The 22008-nt window shown below is 32.8% G+C and overlaps 3 protein-coding genes and 1 pseudogene across 5 annotated transcripts; all 4 read right to left on the reverse strand.

Moving 5' to 3' along the window:
- Window positions 1-67: 67 nt before the first annotated feature.
- On the reverse strand, window positions 68-4179 carry LOC104887965 (WAT1-related protein At5g07050). Its single transcript, XM_010672755.3, has 7 exons — window positions 3949-4179; window positions 3774-3836; window positions 2944-3060; window positions 2435-2666; window positions 1330-1488; window positions 1091-1242; window positions 68-485 (listed from the first exon to the last, which is right to left on the reverse strand). The coding sequence occupies exons 1-7, from the start codon at window positions 4149-4151 to the stop codon at window positions 314-316; spliced, it is 1098 nt and encodes a 365-aa protein (XP_010671057.1). The 5' UTR covers window positions 4152-4179; the 3' UTR covers window positions 68-313.
- A 1595-nt stretch (window positions 4180-5774) lies between these two features.
- LOC104887966 (CASP-like protein 5B3) lies at window positions 5775-9899 on the reverse strand. 3 transcript variants are annotated; one of them, XM_048640747.2, is made up of 4 exons: window positions 9291-9899; window positions 6949-7081; window positions 6224-6299; window positions 5775-6109 (listed from the first exon to the last, which is right to left on the reverse strand). In XM_048640747.2, the coding sequence occupies exons 1-4, from the start codon at window positions 9458-9460 to the stop codon at window positions 6105-6107; spliced, it is 384 nt and encodes a 127-aa protein (XP_048496704.1). In that variant the 5' UTR covers window positions 9461-9899; the 3' UTR covers window positions 5775-6104. The 3 variants fall into 3 exon arrangements, with proteins under 3 accessions (XP_048496704.1, XP_048496703.1, XP_010671058.1); XM_048640746.2 differs by having other exon boundaries at window positions 5775-6112; XM_010672756.4 differs by having other exon boundaries at window positions 5775-6299; window positions 9291-9894.
- Window positions 9900-11664: 1765 nt separating this feature from the next.
- Window positions 11665-16683, reverse strand: LOC104888084 (1-aminocyclopropane-1-carboxylate oxidase homolog 1). The gene is made up of 4 exons (XM_057393460.1): window positions 15113-16683; window positions 13324-13505; window positions 12821-12966; window positions 11665-12149 (listed from the first exon to the last, which is right to left on the reverse strand). The coding sequence occupies exons 1-4, from the start codon at window positions 15634-15636 to the stop codon at window positions 11901-11903; spliced, it is 1101 nt and encodes a 366-aa protein (XP_057249443.1). The 5' UTR covers window positions 15637-16683; the 3' UTR covers window positions 11665-11900.
- A 69-nt stretch (window positions 16684-16752) lies between these two features.
- LOC130590870 (1-aminocyclopropane-1-carboxylate oxidase homolog 1-like) lies at window positions 16753-22008 on the reverse strand (annotated as a pseudogene).

The raw sequence follows: 22008 nt of genomic DNA on the forward strand, positions 1-22008 counted from the left end.
CTGTTTTACTTTGTCGAATAACAGAGCTTTCATGGACGCTCTATATGAATGGAAGCAGACTCATAGGTTTAGATCACATTCTTTTAACGTCATGATCTTTCTACATGAACTGCTAACCAAAGCAGTAATAATTTTTACAGAATATTACTAGGAATAATTGCTTAAGATTAAGTCCAAGACAAGGGCTAATGCCAATGAACCTTTGATTACAGAACCAGATTACTAGATAAAACAGCTTAAATATGTGAGCAGGAGCATTGGTTCTACCTCCTGCATTATTTACAGCCTCTTCTGTCAGCTCGTACAGACGTACCTAAGGCTCTGTTGTCACCTCTGCTCCGTCTGCTGTAGTAAATGTCGCCTCTGATTTACGATCTTTCGAGTTTCCATAGTTTAGATAGAGCCCTGCTAAGTTCGTTCGTGCTTCTTCTTTGCCCCAAATTAAGAGGTACATACCAATGATCACAATACCTCCCCCCATTATGCTGACCATATACACATGAATCATAAACTGTTAATCTTTTTCGCATGAAGTATAATTTGTGTCAGACTTAGTTACTATATGTGAAGTTGTTTTGATGATTATTGGTCTATAATAAGTGTCAAGTGCTATACCCTTGGCAGAATGTGTAGAATCTGACAAATTTACTTGAGGTCATGGTCAAATGAAAAAGTTGGTTACTCATAATTTTCAGTTTACCTCAAGTTATATGTAGGATTCTCGACACTCTAATATGGATACTGCCATACTGGCATATGTTTGTAGACACTTCAAATAATGGAAATAATTTCATAAAAATAGCCAAGTCAGACACTTGGACACATATAATTATCCAATACGAGTATCCGTGTCAAGTATAGTAGGAGTGTAGGTTGCAACCGAATTCCTGGAATGTAGTGTTACTCCGACACCTTCATTTACCTTAAAAACGGGGTGTCGTGTCATGTCCGACATGACACTTCGATACTCCATTTTAAACTAAAAACTTGACTTTTTTCTACAAAATAGCCGAGTCAGACACTTGGACACCCGTATCCGAGTTGACACTCAATCCGTGTCTGAGTAACATAGTTGGAGAGTATAGTTTACCTTCCAACGTAAAGCTTTTCACCAAGGACAAAATATGCTAGTAAGGCAACAAGGATTGTTGAAAGAGGATTGAACATGGTCACAAAAACAGGTCCTTTTTCTTCTGTGCACCACAACTGAAGGGAGACTATCAAACCTGAACAAACCACTCCCTGCCATTTATGTGATAGTATGAGTTGAATTTCGGAAAATAATAATCTTAGTTACTTATTTAACGAGTATCAACAACAATGGCTTACAGCATAAACGGTAGACAAGAGGTCGATGTTGAAACCAATTGCCCAAGCTGCTGGCTTGCGCTGCACAAATGCAGTGAAAATGGCCGACTGTGCAGCACCAAGGAAACTCATCCATGTTGTCAGTGACAGATATGCAGGATATCGTTTTAGAGTGAAGGCCTATATTTATCAATTAACATGGATTTTTAATGATCAGTGTTCTTGACTAACATATGGGATTATCAACTTAGGCATTAACAGTTAGCAGATGTATAGTTGGGTTCGGCAAAAGTAGTAGTTAATAGCTGTTATGTTACGCGTTAGTTTTTCACTTGCGATTAGAGATCTTGAACAATTAGCGTTGGGTAAAACTAGCTATTGGATTAGTAAAGAGCAAAACAAATTATGTTCTACCTTAAAGAACTAGTCCAGAGTCCACAACTACGTAAAAATGTATTTATCTCCTAATTTTTTTACTTTATTTAGTTTTTCCAAAGCGCTAACTCAACAACTAAAAGCTACTTTCAACACTATACTAATTTTCACTTTTACTAGAGTTTCAACTCCTTTGAATTTGATCAATCATTTTTTCTATCGCTGTCGTTGTCGTTACCAATACTGCAAAATACGTGGGTGTTGGGTAATTTAGTAGTTAGTAGTTTCGCTCATAAAGCAAAGAAAGGAGTGGAAAGCAACTGGTAGTAGCTAGATTCCACAACAAATTGTGGATCTCAAGCTTCTCTCCCTCCTCGCCTTCGGCATGGTATCCCAACTTAACTTAGGGCCCCATCATGTATACTCCCTCTATCCATTGTTGTGTGCTCCATGTGGGTTTAGCACAAGTTTTAATATTTGGGTGATTGATGTTGGTGATATGGACAAGTGAAAAAGCGAGACCATGTATAATTGATGCGACAGTAAAGTAATGAGATCTATGACCGAATAAAGAAACAAACTATTCTTTTGGAGGAGTCCAAATAAGAGATTGGTGCATACTATAAAGGACGGAGGGAGCACTTGAAAAAAGAACTGTGGTCACCTAAGATAGAGACGTATGTGGACCCATCATGTACCTAATACCTAACAACAACCAAAAACTTGGAGTGTAGGTTTTAAGTCCAAAAACCTGCATGATATACCATATGGACCACGAAATGCAGCTAGCTGCAGTTAGAATTGAACCTATCAACCATTTCTCATTTTTAGTTGCACTTCCTTGAATATGTAACAGAGGATTCCAAATGTTTGTTATGACAGATCCCTTGTACAATGTCATGGCCATAACACCTCCCAAGGAAATTAGGGTTCCAAGAAGTTTTGCTGCCCCTCGAGGGTTCCAAACGTCAAGAACTTCCATCCTACATACATTTTCCATTAATAGTTCTTCAGAAACTAGATAAAAGACTTTGCTATCTAGGGAAAAGCTATATGCAGTCCTAAGGGCTGTATATAAGAAGCTAAAAATGAAAATAAGTTGCATCAATCGATCATTTATTACATCGATTGATGCAAATTTTTTCCATAAATTCACAACTTATTTCCATTTCAAATAGTGTATTTATGTCTTATATGCAACCCTAAGGACTGCATATATCATAACCCTATTTACAATACAAGGATTTAAACTTTACTCACTTAAGTGCAACTGCAATCACAAAGGTTAAGGATGCAATTGTATTGATCATTGAGGCAACAAAGGTGGGTGAAGTATACTTCAAGCTAGCAAAATACATGTTTAGCGTCAATCCTACCCTGCCAAAATAAAAAACGCATAGATGGAAGACATTTATTAGATATCATAAGATATAGTATCATGTTTATGAAGGAATTGTCACTTATAAAGTGTGGATTATCATGTATATTGAATGCCTTCTAGTAGGTCGTTGACCTATTGTTACTACTTTGGTACACAAGTACATGTCAAACGTGTCCTCCTGAACTATTTTATGAAAAACATCCATAATTTTGGTCGAAATCAAAGTATTGAAGTATGGATACTCATGAATGAGTGCCAAACACAGGTATTTGACATAAAATAAAGAGTTCTGTTAACATAACACATAATACGAAAGCATGAGAAGTGTTGTTACTGACAAGCATGCTTTTAAGGGTGCAGTGGGAATACGTTAGGATACTACTAATTAGACATTTACGAGTTGTTATATGATACTCCCTCCGTCCTAAAATATAGTTTCCATTTCATTTTGCACAGTCTCCAAGATGTATCTTTGACCTATGCTTCTATTTTTTATTAGTAAAAAAATATAAAAAGTTGATATTACGAATCTATACATTGAAACGAATCTAACAAGACCCCTCATGAATATATTTTTTTGTATACATTTTTAAGAATATTTGGTCAAAGTTTTTAAAATTTGACTCCCAAAATAGAAATGGGAACTATATTTTGGGACGGAGGGAGTAGAAATTTGCTCGTTACTCTCATAATATTTCTGTGGGCTTACCCTAAGAGGGAGAGCACAAATATTTCTGCCATAAGAGCAACTGTCAACTTTGGCCTTGAATTTCTGCATGGAAGATTACATAGGCATATGTAAAGATGTTAACATAATAAGTGCATGGTACAAAAAAGATCAATGTACGTATGATATGTTCAATAACATTGTAAAGATTATGAACCTTTCTAGAAAATAAGCAAAAGGAAACATCACAACCCCAGCAACAACATGGCGGTAAGTTATGTAAACATAAGGATTCATCCCATGATTGAAGGATGCTTCAGTGATAAAATACAGTAAAGTCCAGCCTATTTGTGATAGGATCATGAACATATGTGGTTTGTAAATGCTCCAAATGTTACTACTATTATTCATAGTCATCATTTGATTTCTCCTATTGTTTTTTCGAGTTTCGAAGCTCGAATTTCTTCGCTATTTAAGGTAGTGAAAAGGTTGATATAAACTTCATATGATTCTTATTGCATGTCATTTCATTGTTAGCATCTTGTTCTAGCTTCTCAAATTCATGATAAGAAGAAAAATGTGTGGAGCATCTTATGTTAAGTTATGTATCATAGGTAGAAATATAGCTATATAGGAAAATTGCTGGCGAATATGATAGCATTTTAAGGTTGCAATTTCCAGGAGTTTTTATGTTGGACCATTCTTTTTATTAGTAGAATTTATGCATATGCTTGGTAACCCCAAAGTAGCAACAATTAGCATCTCATCTTTGTAGAGAACACCTGATAAAAGATACGTAAGATGTCTTATACTCTTATCTATAAACTAGGCAATTTTTGTTACAAATTGATGCTAAATCTCGTACATGCTATCGTCAGTTTGTGCATTGTGGATCCCCGAATTTGAGTAAGATGTTTAGTTTCTAATAAAGTATTTTATGTACTTTGTTTATGAGGTGAGAAAGCTCTCCCCACGAGAGGAATGCCTAATTCATCAGTATCGAATATTGAATTGTCGGCTGTAAGAATAAGTCACCCTTTGTGCAGGTATGACGACTTCACCTATACAAAGTAAGCATGTTTTGGTATGATCCAAGAGAGTGAATTTGATTGAGATTCGCTAACATGTCCTTAAAAAAATACTGAAACGTCATTGATCAATTTTTACAAAGGGATCAGATTAAACTAATCCAACTAATTTACAGTTCCATGAATGAAACTAAACTAAATTCGATCGACTCACTTTGGCACGAAATGGGATAACTCCACCCGATTCATGATCACATCTACTAACTAGTTAATGAAGTACACAAATGCTTCCCAACCCCAACAAATCTAACCAAATTTTTGTGACGTTACTTTGTCCTATAAATAAACTAAACAAATATTTGTGGATGTCGAGACATCATAATATCTGTTCTCCTAATGGACAGCAACAACGAGACTTCCGCCTAGGACAAAACAAGGGGTCAGATGCATATGACTTTACTTCTAAATTAACACAAACACCATTTTCAGTTAATACTTGTATTAAAATGGGAGATTGATACATTACACACATCGACTAGACTATCCACTAGAAATAAATTAGGACTGTGAAAAACCGATCCAGCCCGTTATTGAATCCGAACCTGACCTAAAAATAATTCTAAAAAGTTGTGTTAAAGTTGTGAAAAATTTGAAAATACTAAATTGTAGAACCCATTTATTGTTGAAAACTAATAAATTTTAATAAAAATTTAATAGTAATAAATATGAAAGATTATATGGGTAACCCAGTTAATAAATAGACCAGGTCAAGGTTGAGTTATTCAACCTGTTTAATAAACGGATTTGGTTTGGGTTGTGACATGTTCAATTCATTTATTATCAACCAAACCCGAACACGATCCGACCTGATCTGTTAATCAACCCTGCCTAAAATAAACAATTAGAAATAAACAATTCTGCCGAATTGGACTTTACTCATTATTAATGTCGATCTCGAGTAGGTAGATTGCTTTAGTAGTTACACAAAGTTTTTTCCATCAAAACGCCATGTCCATCTCTTAACTGTAACAATTTTGAAGTATTTCACCCATTTTTTAAAATTACAATCAAATTCTCAACAATGGGCAATGAAATTGGGTATACCTTTCAGGTTTACAGCTATGATCATTGATCAGCTGAGAGGAACTATACAGTATCACACTGAAACAACATACAAAAATGGAAGGGAAAAAACAAAGAATATGAGAACCAATGTATCCCTCTCTGTACTTTTTCTTTTGTTTGATTGGTAACAACTCTATACTTTGATCCCATTTGGTTTGTATATACAATGTAAAATGTACACCATTTCGTCGTAAAAATTTCAGCTGCAAGAAACTATTCTCTAGCCTGCTGCAAGAAGCCAGAACATGATTAGAGATGAAGTGAAGACTGCTAGCCAGCTTAGAAAGGCAAAAGCAACAGCAATCTGGTATTTGAAGCATTCTGCCACAATAGTACAACCTCCGATGTCGTGAAAATATAAGACCGTTATTCCTGCAGACGCAGAAGCTGCTGCAAGGGACAATGTAGCCGTCACCTGGTAGCAACACATCACCCATTGTTAGAGACTCAGAGTTATGCTTTACAAAACCTTGGTCTTAACTTTTAAAGGATGCAACTTATATGATTCCTCTGTTTCATAATGATTGTCCTGCTTTCTACTACTTTTTTCGAGGGGTTTCTTGCTTTCTACTTTACTCTTCTCGAATTAAATGTCTAATATAATTAGAGCTAGCAATTTGTGACACAACATGACCGAAACTGACACGACACGAACACTGAAGGTAATAAGAGAAGTCGAACCCCACAAGATATGACACGAAATCAACTCGAACCCTACCTCATTTGATCAATTTGTCATATTATGTATTTATCATACATTCTGCATAGGCCATACTTGGTAGACAGATAATTTTATAATGTTTGTAAAAGATCAAACAAAACTAACATGAGACCAAACATGAACACTACCCGTTTACCCAAATTGCCAGCTCTACTGATCACAAAGCCGATATGTGAGTAAAGAAGGGTGCAGGCAGGGAAGTAAATTTGAATCTTTGGCTATGTTTCTCAGTAATCTATTGCCTGACACATTTTGTGTTTCATCATGCCAACCGGAGGGGTCAGCCTTGAGGTTAGTATGCAAATTCAGAAAGTATAAAGTTGTAAACGAATGAAGGCCTTACCCAATCACCGATTACAAAAAGGCTGACAAGTATTGGATTATGGAGTACTCTCTTCTTTGCAAGGGCATACGCATCCATCAACGCAAGGCCAAAGCTCCATATTACTTGCAAACCCATGGAAGCAATGAGATAGCTGCAAAGGCAATATGTGTTTCAGACATTTATCCCAAACACCTTCAAACATAAGAATGAAGATATTAGAACTAGCACTAAACTATCTTAAAAGGCTAATGCTTATAGAAATTTATTAGCTATACCAAGACGCTTCCTGAAAGCTTCTATCAGAAGAACTGAAATAATTATAATCAATCTTCTGATATAATGGATGGAAACTACGAGAATAAAAGGAGCCTTGTAAAGCAAAAGGAGTAGGAGAGGGAAAAACTGAGACTAACAAGTAACAATATGCAAAAAGTTTAATTATCACTTATCAGCAAGCTAAACATACAGTCATAATCTTTCGCTTGTACAAGTTTTTCAATTCTTTGTTGAATAGATGCAGTTTTATCTTGTGCAGATTTTTTTTCCCATTAACATAACATAAGGTTTTTCTAGGGGATATAAAATAAGGTCTATGGATTATTAGGGAAAAAAAGTTGTTTTATTAATTTGGATTTCTCAAATCAGATCCAAATCAGCAAGTCCCCATATTGGATCAGACTTGGTGAAAATTCATATTGGATTTGAAGTCAAAATCCAACACTGATTTGAATATCGAATTGGATTGAACTTAGGTTAAATCTAAGCCAAGAGCCAAACCTACACCCTTAATTTTCGACACGTTTAAGCTAACGAGTAAAGTGACCAGATGTTTTCATGATTTAGTCCGCACCGTTGTCAATATAAAATCCGAATGAAGGCTCCAGAAGACCATCCTCAATTTACTCCTTGCACTCCTTATCATTCTATTATAGTGTTTTAGCTTGTAAACAAACGAGTAACGACGAAATCACAGTACTATTCGCAAAATAACAAAAGAAGGTTGATCCAGCAGGTGATTGCTAGATATGGAACTAACAAATCTGATTAAAACCCTCTTTGCCAGTCTTAGGTACTAATGATGAACATAAGCAAGCATCTCAAATTATTTTTACAGCTAAGAAGAACCATGCTTTAGACTTTATGTTTGATAGCCACTAATATTTGGTTTAAAGAGATAAATAGAATCTTAAATATCAGGATATAAGAATTCTATGAGCACGGCATAGAAGGTGATGAGAGACTCATGTCCTGAACTGAAAAGGCGAAAAAGAATCAATCAATGTGATAAATGGGAACCATGGAAAGTTGGAAACCATTGGAGATGAAGTCATCCTAAGAATAGGCTAAGAATAAAACTCTCAAGACCATTGAAAGAAGAACCTAAAGAGAGGGATTTGATGTGTTTGAAACTACAGCCAAAAGAACAAATACTATGCTTGCGAATTTGCAAGTAAGCTAGCTATCTAACACTTCCGAATCTTAGACAAACACGCATAAGAAGTGTTTGTTTCTTGTTTTGTGCTTCCTCAAATTCTTAATAGTTGCAGCACTTTGATTTTCACGTTATCTAACACATAATTCTTATCATAAATTCATAATATTTTTAATTATCTACTTGTAGAAATTATAAAAAGCCGTTACCACCAACCCAACAACATTTTACCTAATCTTACTTGTTCTTGTCCTTATATTAGGGTCAACGTCAATATATGAATAGTGCAAAAGTCAAAGTATTACAACTATCGAGAAGATGTATAAGTCTTTTCAGTTTTCACTCATCTGAGATGGAAACTCTACATGACATACTACCTCCGTTTCATATTAATAGTTACACTTACACTTTTCACGCATGCCGATGCACTACTTTGAGCCTTTATATCTCTAACTTTGTATTTGTAAAAAATATAAAAAGTCGATACTCTAAAACTACATATCGAGACGAATCAAACAAGACCCCACATGATTATATTTTCTCTTAACCATAACTCACAAATGATGGTCAAAGGGAAATTTGTGAATAGTGTCAAAAGTGAAAGTGTAAGTATTAATATGAAACGGAAGTAGTATAAAGTATTGGAATATGAATATGATTCTTCACAATGCTAAATATGGAAACTTCTCTAATAATGTATTCTCTTATGTACTCCATAAAAACTCAAAATTCTTAATGCAAACACTTACATACCCCAAAAACACACAAAAGCTAGAGAATAAAACGCTAATTAAAGCATCAAAATGTATCACTTAAGTAGATAATTTTAATAAATAATACTTCATCTATGACAAAATCAAAATTTTAAATCTTCCCACTAAAAAAATCAAATACAGCAGAAAAAATACTTAAATTATGAAATAAATACCAGAAAGCAGTAAAATTGAAGAAGCTAGAAGTTGTTGCCATAGAAGCAATGGAACCTGCAGCAAACATAAATTGAGCAATTCTTAGAGCAAGCCCAGTTAAAGTGCCTGGTGTTCCTGCAAAATCCTTCATTTTCTTCAATTTTTCAACCCAAAACAAACAATTTCTCATCTACCCATTAAAAAAGTTCACATCTTTAACACAATTTCAATCATTGATCCAGTAAAAACCAATGGTGAAAATGTGAAATTTAGCAAATTTGAGAGGAAACAGAACAAAAACAGAGCAACCCAGATACCAGAATTGAAGAGATTGATGTGGGAAATTAAGAATTAGAGATGTAAGTTGATGAAATAATTGAGAAATTGGAAGAAGAAATGATGAGATTGATGATAAAAAAGGGTGTAAGATAAGTAATTACGAAAGGGTGTTTTGTGAGTTACTCTACCTTGGCTGAAAATCAAGAGTCAAAGCCATCATTTTGATTTTTATGATCATTATAAGTTGCTTCAGTTCGTCTACACAAATGGAAAATTTTTGACTCACGCGCCATTCTCCATGGTGGGAATTTTGGGTGCTAAGTTGTGGAGTAGTTGTTGCGTCATTTGTTGGTAAAAAGTTAAAAACCTACTACAAAGTTTCGAAATAAAAAATATAGGAGTACAAAGTACAAAGTGTGGTTTTAGAGTATTTCGCGGGAATATACCAAGGTAATAAGGCATTTTGTAGGAATATATTTTACTAAATTTTTTTTGTGTACCAATCTAAATTTATGTTTTGTTGAAAGGTACCAAAAACATTCTTTTCGGCAAAAAATTCAAATTTTCGGCCTTTGACTTGCTACTAACATCTATTTTGAAATAAGTACAACAACTTGACTTTCACGTTTGTCAGCGCACAACTTTGACAATTAATATTTCTAATTATGTTTTTGTAAAAGTTATAAAAATTGATATTATGAAAATATTAATTACACAACATTTTGTATGTTTTTTATTTTATTTTTATACATTAGTAAAATATACCGTTATTTTATTTATTTTTTGAAAAAAATATACAGTCAAATTGAAGTGTGTAAATAATACAAAAGTTAAAATCTTACATTTAAAAAAAACGGAGAAAATATATACTTTCTCCGTTTTTTTTTACTTGCAACACTTTTCTAAAAGGGAATTAATTAATTTTTTTTTTTGATAAGGAAAACAAACTTAGGCAAACCCCACTTCGTCAGGGGGCTAATCTAAAACGTCCTTTCAGATGATGGAAAAATCGATACAATAAGGGGGGAACTAATAAAGGTGAGATGGATAACTATAGCCTTTATTAGCCATAAAATCCGCCGCTTGATTGGCTTTTCGGAAGCAATGATGAATTTGTTAGATAGCGTTAATTACTTGCAACACTTTCTACTTTTGCTTTTCCTTTCTCTCTATCTCTCTCCAATTACATGGGACCCTCTATTTTTTTCCAGTCTACCTCTCTCCTACCCAAATTTTGTATTGGAGTTGATAGAAAAAAAAAGTGCGACAAGTAAAAAAATAGAGATAATAGTTAATAATAATATGATATGGTCATCTCTCTCTATATGAGTTTTGTGCAACTCAGTTAAGCGTGGGTTAAATACTTTATTCCCACCAGTCTCCTGACCCCACATCAGTCATTGCTCCCCTCAGGGAGCCCGATACCCCCAGGCCCAAGGCCCAACTAAATTATAGTGTGACAAGCCCACTAGCGTTCCCACCTATTCAGTTTGGGTCTCTTCCCTTTGACTAGCCAGATTCTTCCATTTGGTCCACTACTTCTCAGCCCATGACGATGAAAAATGATTTAATTTATAAGGGATAGTCAAACGACATTTACCATCAATTCAATCAATGAACTAGTTATTAGGCCCGGCCTATGCCCCGGATCAGAAAATTTTTATTTATTAATATTGTACTTTGATATGATAGCACTAAATACAACTTGGTCTAGTGGTTAAATCTTTAGTACATGAGCTTGAGGTCACGGGATCAAAACCTATACTATGCAATTTTTAATTTTTTTTATTGTACATGGATTACATGAACTAAAACTCCCTAGGGAGAGCGCCACGTGGCACCGTTCCTGATTTACGCACGCCTTTTAATATATTAGTATAGATTTGTTCTCATTCGACTTAACTTTCGCTGATGCATCCTGATGACTACTTATTAGTTATTACCTATCATAAATAATTTTATTTTATAAGTGAGATATGTGACTTTTATATATTTCAAAGATAAATATGAAAGAATAGAAATCAAGGGTTCTATTCTATTTATGCTCTTTACAACAAATTAAAGTGTCCATACTATCAGATAACTTAACTCAGAATAGGCGTTTTTACCAAAGCATTTTTATCAATGTAAAATTGAATTTATTAAATGAAACTGTTACATAATTGCACCTACAATAGAAATCAAAACTAACCAGAAATACATAACAATCTTGATCAAATAAAAATCTAAATCAGCAAAACCATGTTGATAAGATTAAACACTTCAATAAACCTTCATGAATTCATAAAGAAAATCATTCATAGATTATTATACATATCCCTCGTAATATATAATCGCCATCTTCATGCCATTCATCCAAGTTTGAAATAATCAACTCCAAGTTCATCAAGGGATTTGGAGAAGAAGTATGTCAGGAGCTCCTCAATTGTAAATTCCCTATAAATAGGTGGATTTTCTTCTGATGTTAACTCCTTAATTGGACCATATACTTTCTTAGATGAGAAAAAACCTGTGAAAAATAAGGGTATGGAAATCCTTGGTCCAACACTTTTGGCAATCACTCTATGGTAGGCACTTTTCAACATGTTGTTAGATACAATCTGTAAGATGAAAATTATTATTAGGATAATGCATTACAATGTAAAGCTAAAAATCTACCTAACCATATAAAATAAGAAAAATTAACAATAAAGGTCTGAACTTTGGGCGATAATTTTTAAAAGGTTTGAACTATTGATTAACCTGTGTAGGTCCCAACTTTTGGGGTCTTAACTTTTAGCGGGCCTCGGTGACTTAAAACTGACGATTTTTTTCAAAATCTCACCTAGTTCCTACTTCCCTCCCTCAATTAACCCTTTTGGTGTGACGACCCAAGTTTTACAAGTTATGACTTATTAAGCCAGTTTCAAGTCACTAAGGCCCGCTAAAAGTTAATACCCTAAAGTTGGGACCTACATAGGTTAATCAATAGTTCAGACCTTTTAGAAATTATCACCAAAAGTTGAGACCTCTATCGTCAATTTTTCCTATAAAATATCAGTTTACACTTAATAAAGCGTTTCGATCCATGTCATCAACATACATTAAAAAATTAGAATCATGTTTCGTATAAGATTCGACCATATGACCTCAAGTTAACATAGTAAAGTTTTAACCAATGAACTACGCAACATCAGATGCTACTCGTTTGACATGAAAAAATTAATAACTCAGTGCATCGTCGGGGCCTAATAACTCGTTAGTAATTAGAAAAAGAGAAAAGATATAAAACCTGAAGTGCATCTCCAATGTTAACAATCAAGGCGCCATCGATAGGCTCAATATTAACCCATTGATTTTCATGAAGAACTTGGAGACCGCCGATTTGATCTTGCAGAAGTATTGTGATGAATGAGATATCCGCATGTCCATCAACTCCTAGGCTCCGTTTGGTAGGGCGTAAAATATTTTCAGTGTAAAATGATTTTCATGGAAAACAATTTACAATGGAAAACACAATTCCAAAATTAGTTTTCCGTTGTTTGGTTCGATGTAAAAAAATGATGAAATGAAAGGAAAATGAAAGGGAAAGTAAGGAGGTAGTGAGAGAAGTGTACAAGAGAGAGAAGGAAAATAGTTTTCCCTTTATTTTGAAAGGAAAATGGTTTTCCATCATTGGGAGAGTAATTTTACCCCAAGGGAAAATGGTTTTACACTCTTTTGCCAACCAAACAATGTAAAACTGAAAATAGAGGAAAACAGTTTTCCGGGAAAACGTTTTACGCCCTACCAAACGGAGCCCTAATGTCAGTTGTGGTTGTGGACATGCTGGGTAGTAGTGGCAAGTTAAGGACCAACCTTTACTACTTTCAAGTTCTGCAAGATATTGTGGTTTGAGTCCAAGACCCATTGATAGCAACATAAGTATGTGGTCACCAAGCTTAAGTATATGCTTGACATACTCTAATATTACATCCCTGAAACAAGTAACATTTACCGGTACATTTCACCAAGCGGAAAATCACCACGTGATCAATAACAACATAGAATTGTACTTCCTCCGTTTCATAATAAGTGAACCACTTCTCTCTTTTATGTGAGAGCTTTTTTAAAAAAAGTGTTTCACTTATTATGGAACGGAGGAACCGAGGAAGTACTAATTACAATATATGGCTAGAAGCCTAGAACAAATAATGCATTTTAGAACCTAGTTTCTCTCTAGCCGCCCTCTCTTCTCCTTCTTAATCAATTACTACGGGCTGCCATGGATGATTTCATCCATGGTTAGTTCCCTTTTCTTTTCTTGCTTTTAGTTCTTAGTTTATTTTATATTTTGTTGAATAAATTAGTCTTTATTATGAGAGTTTCTCGAGCCCTAATATGGGGAATTTTAGTCTTAGGTAAGGAAAAATCTTCTCATTGGTTGAAGTTCAAGACTATCACCATGAAAGTATTAGAAACTCGAATACAGTCAGCATGACTCGATTAACTATGTCAGAATGAAAGACTTCCTCGTCAATAGCTGCTTGATTCAACAAATACAAGGGGACCGCACTATATTGCTCGATTGAGTTCATTGTAGTTTTCGGAAGACGAATTTGATTTGATCTTGTTCAATTATATCTTGTTTTTCTTTATTAATATCTATTGTGGATGTTGTTTAACCTTTAATTAATGAAATTTCTCTTTAAACAAAATTACAATATATTGACAACAATCTAATAAGGTACATAGATAAATGTTTAATAAGGTACCGATGTAATAAGGTGGGTAAAGTTACCTAAAACACAGAGCACCTCATTTTAGAGGGCCGCAAGTTCTAAATGTTCATTGTTTGTTTTGACCACAAATGACCTAAGATGTACTTTTTTTTTTCTGTATTTAAAAATTAGTCTTAGTATGAATATTGTTATAGTTTTAACTTGATATAATTTTTATAATTCATCACAGATAGGGGTATAAGTAGATTGAACTTGATTAAACTCTGCCAAATCCAAATTCAGTCTAAAGTATTTGGATTCGAGAAATTGAGTCCAAGCCCGATCCAAATATTTTTTGAGTCCAGTCCAGTCTTGTACGATAATTTTTTGTTGAGTCTGAATCCAGTCCAGTCCAGTCCGATTGTTATATTATTTTGTTCCCCGATTTAGATTCAATGTTTCACAATGTTTTCTCATAATTGAATTTGAAAAATTAAGCTCATTATATCCATTCCATAAAATAAATCACATACATCTTTTATATTATATATATATATATATATATATATATATATATATATATATATATATATATATATATATATATATTAAATATATATTATATATAAAAATATTTTTGGATTGTATTGGACTTCTTGGACTCCAAAAGGATGAGTCTAAATCCAGTCCGAAAATATTTAAACTCGAAAATTTGAGTTCGAGTCCAGTCCAAAAAAAAAATTCAGTCCAATTTAATGCAACAAATTTGGACTGAAATGAATTGGACTCTAAATTTTTCGCAATCCGCTTACAACCCTAGCAAGAGGGCGTTCAACATATTAAAGATGGCTCGGTCTATTAGAAACAACGTAAAAAGAACTTACTTGCATATTGAAGGCAGCTCTTCAGGATCAAATACACCAGCACTATGTATTGTGTTTAGAGACAAACTATCCCTCCAATTAGCAGCCTTTGATTTATACAAGTCATGGTTGGAAACATACGCAACCTTCTTTGAATGAAAATCACGACTATAAATCTCCTTCTTAGCTTCAACATCTTGTTCATGAAACATCCTAGTTCCTTCAATCATGTTTTCCAACAATTCCAAGGGAATCCCATGATTTACCACTTGAAAAAATCCCCAATTTTGTGATGCCTTAACCATTTCTTTTACAATCTTAGTTTGATCACTACTTTCAGTAGCAACTTTAGCAAGATCTATGATGGGCACACTTATGTTTTTAGGACAAGTACACAAATCTTTTAAACGATCCTCCACTGGTCGTACAAATATGCTAGGAATACTACTTGTTCCTGCATCCACCAGCCCTTTCACCCCGGTTTTTCGTTCGTCGAACGCCTTAAGATTGAGGAGACGATCGTTAGTTATTTGTGTTTCATCCATGGTATTTAGAATGATGTTCAATAATTCTAGTAGACTTTTGTTTTGATGATGAAAATTATCAGATGTAAATGGAGTTCATTGGTTGATTAGGATATAAACAAATTTGTCTAAAGACTCCTGTATATTGGTAGAACTAGTTATTAGGCCCGGGCGATGCCCTGGGGAAAATTTTCATTTATTAATATTATAATTTAAGATGATAACACTAATTATTATTTGGTCGAGTGGTTATAATTAAGATTTTAGGGTATGTTTTTGAGGTTTTGGGATTAAACCTTACATTATGCAATTTCTAATTTTTTTTTATTGTTGTGGATTATATGGAGTAAAATGGCTTAGGCACGCCTTTTAATATATTAGTATAGATAAGTATCATTTTAGCTGCCGTATGAGTTATGACGTTGATGACTAAGGAAATTTGATTAAGAAAAGCAATTAAACATGATTAAAGGAAAAGAAATTGGCGGGCCAATGGAAGCATTATTAGCTATAAACAAATGTATCATTAATTAATTGGTAGAATTAGTATCATTTTAAGATAAAAGGATTAAGACCTAAAGAAAGGGAAAGGGGGAAGAAAACATAGATTTTTAGTTTTATTCTTAGGATTTTATACTTATATTCTTGAGATAACTATGTTATTGTTACGATAGATTTAAAATCTATCTATCTGAAAGTGTTTACCTATACATATATATCGTCTAGAAGTGTTTATTTGAAAGTGTTTATTCTTAAAAAATATCGTTCATCGAACGCCTTGAGATCGTTGGTACGACCATAATTAGTTTGTATTCCGTTCATGCTGCTTAGATTGAAATGGAGAAATAGAGTTCATTGACTTAATGAGGAGTAATAAGTACAAAGACTTTGGATTGGACTTTATATTGGTAGATATAAGATATAAATATATAAGTGCAAGTTGAGATCATGCATTTTGGCTTCCGCACCTCATTGATGGTTTAAGAATTAGCATATTTGATAAATAAATCCACTGAACGTGATCATAAGTCCAAAAAAAAATGACAAAAGTGGATACATTATCGACTACAAACAAATGGCTTGGAGAAATGGAATTTGTATACTTATAAAACGTAAGTAGTTATGTGATATGAGAGAGATACAGAGAAGATACTATCAAATAAGAAAATGTTGCGATTAATATAAAATTTACAAATAAGGGAAACGTTTCAATTAAGTAAAAATAGAGGAAGTATATACTTCTGTCACAAGTCACATGTTGTGGCCTGTGAAGCTCTTTTTCTTCCCTTTTCGCTTTAGAGCGAGTGAACATATATATATATATATATATATATATATAGGGACGAGATCACATGAGAATGCTCCTTACATGAGAAATGAGAATAAATCTCAACCACACGATTGGATTAGAGTTACAACACTTGTTCATGTTATACCTCCCTAAAAAATTTTGAGCCCAAAAAAAAAAATTTTTTTTGAACTTTTTTTTTTCTTATATTCATTTTTTGGAGTTACATTACTTTTTTGTTAGAGTTACATCATCACTTATTCATAAGAGTTATATCGAATAAACTTCATTCTCATTTCTCACATAAGTATGCATTCTCATAGGAACTCATTTCTACATACATACATATATATATATATATATATATATATATACTCCCTTCGTTAGTATCTATTCACTTACCTCATATGCAACATTTTACATATTCCATCATTCCATGCACCTTATAAGACAAGTTATGATGACATATAATAACACTTACATAAAACTTATCATGTATAAATCATCAAACATCCTATCTAAATTCTAGCCATTGATCTTAAAATGATCAAGTCCTGGCTGATCGAGTGGTCTAGAGATGAAGTGCGTGAGGAACTCTTCAAGAGTGAATTCTCTGTAAATAGCAAGATGTTTTTCTGATAATAACTCCTTGATCGGGCCATATAACTTTGGAGAGGAGAATAGGCCTTTGAAAAAGAAAGCAATCGAAATTCTTGGCCCAATAGTATTTGCAATCACTCTGTGATATACACTTTTTAACCTGTCGTTGGATATCATCTGTTTAAAGAAAATGCAACTAATTATTACTCCTTCAGCTTTATATATTGATGTGGCATATTTAGCAACATGCATATTTGAGCAATTATACATTGAAAAATCAATTAATGAAAAATACAAAATATTTATAATTTGAATATATACATTCAGACAAATTCAATCTAATCAATCTAATATATACACATTTATAATCTGATTATGTCTAAATAGGGTTGGTCCGGTCTAAGTAGGGTTGATGACGTCCAATAAGAGTATAAACTTAAGGTAAATATCTAACACGTTCAGTTATCATATCAATTGGGGTGAAGTATAAAAGGCTAACTGTGTAAAAACGTGAATAGTGTAAAAAATCACAATGGTAGAAGTAAAAAAAATCAAGCGAGTCCTAAAGTAAGTAGGATTAGAATTAAGTCAAGCTCAAAATTATTAGTGCGAGTTTCAGCTTAGAGAGTTTAGTCAAGACTCAACCGATTTATTCACCAAATCACATATTTACTATAACACGATTACCAATATAATCTTCTGAAATACTTCCTTTGTTCTTAAAACAATAATATTTTGACTTTTATGTTTGTCAACTCATAGCGTTGATTATAAATATGTATTTAAATATTTATATGTAGAACAATATAAGAAGTTTATATTTGGAAATGTCCGATCATTGAGCAACAATTTATAAAATAACATTAGTTGAAATTATCGGTAAAAGTGGGATATGTCAATAGTACGTATAAAATAAAATTATTGTAATTTTTGAAGAATAATATGAGAAGATTTGGTCAATAAGTAATGAGGGAAAAAGGATGAATAAGTAATGAAAGATCAAACCTGAAGTGCATCTCCAATGTTAACAATCAATGCACCATGTACAGGCTTAACATTAACCCACTGATTTTTGTAAAGAACTTGAAGTCCACCAATATGATCTTGCAAAAGTACTGTAATGAAGGATGCATCTGAATGTTTGCTTGTGCCTAATGTTAATTCTGGCTCTGGACATGCTGGATAATAGTGGCAAACTAAATTCCAAGCTTTTGTGCTTTCCAAATTTTTTAGATGATTTGCTTTTAGTCCAAGACCTATTGATAACAGCATGAGTATGATATCACCGAATTTAGTGACATGGTCAATATAATCCAACATCACGTCCCTGCAAAAAGATTCATCATGAATATGGATAGGTGTAACATCATAACTAGCTAGTATATATGTTGAACTAAGGATGTCTTGGCCTAATAGTTATGATTTAGATGCCGCGATTCTGTGAATGATATGTCGCAGGTTCGAATTCCCCTCCTCTTTTTTGTACTATCTTCGTAGCTCATATAGATGAACAAAAACTAGTATGTTGAAAAGCGTTTGTCTCGTGCCAAACTGTCTATTCAAACATTTTCTTCCTACTAGTTAATACAAGAATAAACATCTTTTTTAAAAAAAAAACTTTTTTTTGAGTCCTTTTTATTTCCTTCAACCATTCATCTTTTAAAGATAGTTCTATGGATGTATAACTATCTAACTTTTATCATCTATTTTAAGTAATTTTCTTACTTTCTATGAATTAATTGATAATATGAAATATGAATGTATGATTTCTCTAGAGATTTGTGTTCCTAGAAACAGTTTCTAGGCAAGTGATTCCTCTGTACAAAAAATAGTTTATGTAAAAGTCTTATTTTTGGATGTAAAGAGCCACAAAGTATTATAATGTGATTAAATTTCAATAAGAGGTCTTAGATGCCACTTTTATATAATTTTTCCAATCAAATTAGTATTGCAGTTTATACTTCCTTCGTCTTTAAATGCACACAACATGTTCATTTTCACACACAAATGCAATATTCATACTATTAAAATTATTAATTACCCGTTACTAGTACTTATAAAATTGATTTTTTAGAATACATTTCGAGACTAATTCATAAATATACTATATGAAAGCATTTGTATTTATATATTAGCTTTGAAATACCGTCAAAGTTAATATTACAAGATTACATATTTTTCAATATTGCATGTATTTAGAAACGAATGTAGTATAAATATAGTAATAGGATTGATCTCTAATGTCCAATCAATCTTTACAATCCAAATTGAAGGTTATGGAAGAAAGCTAAAAAATGAGTTACAATTACAACTTAAAAATGCATGCATAGTTAATCGATATTTAGCTAAATAGTGATCAGCCTTGACTTTACGTGACCGAACAACGGAAACAGTTATGTGGGCCGAACATATATTTTTTTGTAGATGGCCTAATTTCTATACACGGCCTTCGTTGGCCAACAATGTCTTATTTGACGATTTGGGCCATGCTGTTAGTTCATACCACTCTTAAGGGTTGTTTTGTGTGTGAGGATGAAATGTGAATATTAGGGAGTGAGATTTTTTGTAACGAGTAATTTATTAAATTATTGTCATTAATTTATTCGGTATGAAAAGTATATGTTGAAACTTCATATATGTTGTGTATATGTGAGTTGTTCCACACGGAAGATAAAGTAACATAGTATAAAGTAGATCGATGAATTACTCCTAATATTGTTGATTAATTTTGTATGGAACCTCTTTTGGACTTATATGTAGACCGAACTCTCCTCCTCCTAATAATCGAGATCTATTTTCACTTCTATCAAAATTTTCAATATACATAATTTAGCAAACATTAACTACAATTAGCAAAATATGAGTTTGGCATGCATTCATAATTTAGCTTACCAAACTAGCATTTTACCCCGGGTAATATCCCGGGTTAGTTATAAATATTAAATATATTTGATGTTATCAATTTTTTGTAATATTCAATCTACTACAAAATTGAAAAATAAACGTTATGGCATGATAAGTTGTTCAAAAAAAATTTATGAAAAATTGGTTATAAAAATAATAATTTCAGTGTGATTCGTGTAAACAAATGTTATTACTTAAAAAAAAGGGTTAAAGTCTTAAAGATCAAAAAGTTTATCTACATGTTTTTATAATTACATATAACTATGAGACTTCATTATGTTTTACTTCAAAACTTTAAGCATTGAAATTGTATCAAATTTATGGTTAAACTCCGACATTTCATTTCAAGGGTCGTGGGTTGACGTTATTTTTATCCAAGTTTTTCAGACGCAATTGAGTTTTATTCACAATTTGCTTTGATACCATACTTTAATTACTCCAAATAATACTACATCCGTCCAAAATTATTTGCTACATTTGCTTTATCACAAAGACCAAGGAAGGAGTGGGGACCATTGCCATAACAAGAATTAACAAAAAAGCAAATAGGTAAATTGTGGGATCTATGTACTATATATAAAAATATTTACAAAAATCAAGGAAGGAGTGATGACAAATTTGTAAATAAAGTGTGGGACCTATGTATTATATATGGAAATAGTTGCAAATGTAGCAAATAAATTGGGACACACCTAAATGGCAAAATGTAGCAAATAAATTGGGACGGAGGTAGTACTAACAAAATATCAAATTAGAACTATAACAAAGATTTAATAGAAAAAAAAATCCTCACTTGCATATAGAAGGCAGTTCTTGAGGATCAAGTTCACCAGTCTTAACAGTATTGACAGACAAACTATCCCTCCAAATTGCAGCCTTTGATTTATAAAAATCATAATTAGAATTAAAGGTAACTGTCTTTGATGAATCTCGACTATAAAACCTCTTTTTCTTCTCATCATCTTGTTCATGAAACATTTTACTCTTTTCAATCATCATATCTAGCAAATCCAAAGGAATCCCATGATTTTCCCCATTCTTCTGATGCACAAATAATTTGTTTTACAATCTTTGATGTTTCTTCATCATCACTTTCATTAACATGACCAAAATTTATAATGGGCACACTTAAATTTTCAAGACAAGTATCTAAATCTTTGGAACGATCATCAATTGGTCTAACAAATATGTTAGGAACAATCTTTGTTTCTTCATCTACAAGCCCTTTAACCCCTGTTTTTCGCTTGTCGAACGCCTTAAGATCATTTGTTCGATCATAACTTTGTTGGGTTTCATTGATGCTACCTTGGATGCTCATGTTTTGTTACAAATTCTTGTGTTTATTAATTTGTAATGAAAAAACAGACTGAAAAAAAGGGTAGATGGAGATGTGTATGGACATATGGTGTTCTGTATTTAGACACTAATCGACTTGATAAGTCATAAAGTTTAGTTCTTTCCCTTTTTTTTTTTATGGGGGTAGGTGATTAAGATACTAAAATAAAGGTGGCTATGAAAAATTCCAAACCTCTCACAAATAAAATAGTATTTTTTAATAAAGTTACGTTTTTTTTTACATATTACACTTTTTAAATTACGGA

The sequence above is a fragment of the Beta vulgaris genome, chromosome 3, assembly GCF_026745355.1.
Source record: "Beta vulgaris subsp. vulgaris cultivar EL10 chromosome 3, EL10.2, whole genome shotgun sequence".
NCBI classification, from domain to species: Eukaryota; Viridiplantae; Streptophyta; class Magnoliopsida; order Caryophyllales; family Amaranthaceae; genus Beta; species Beta vulgaris.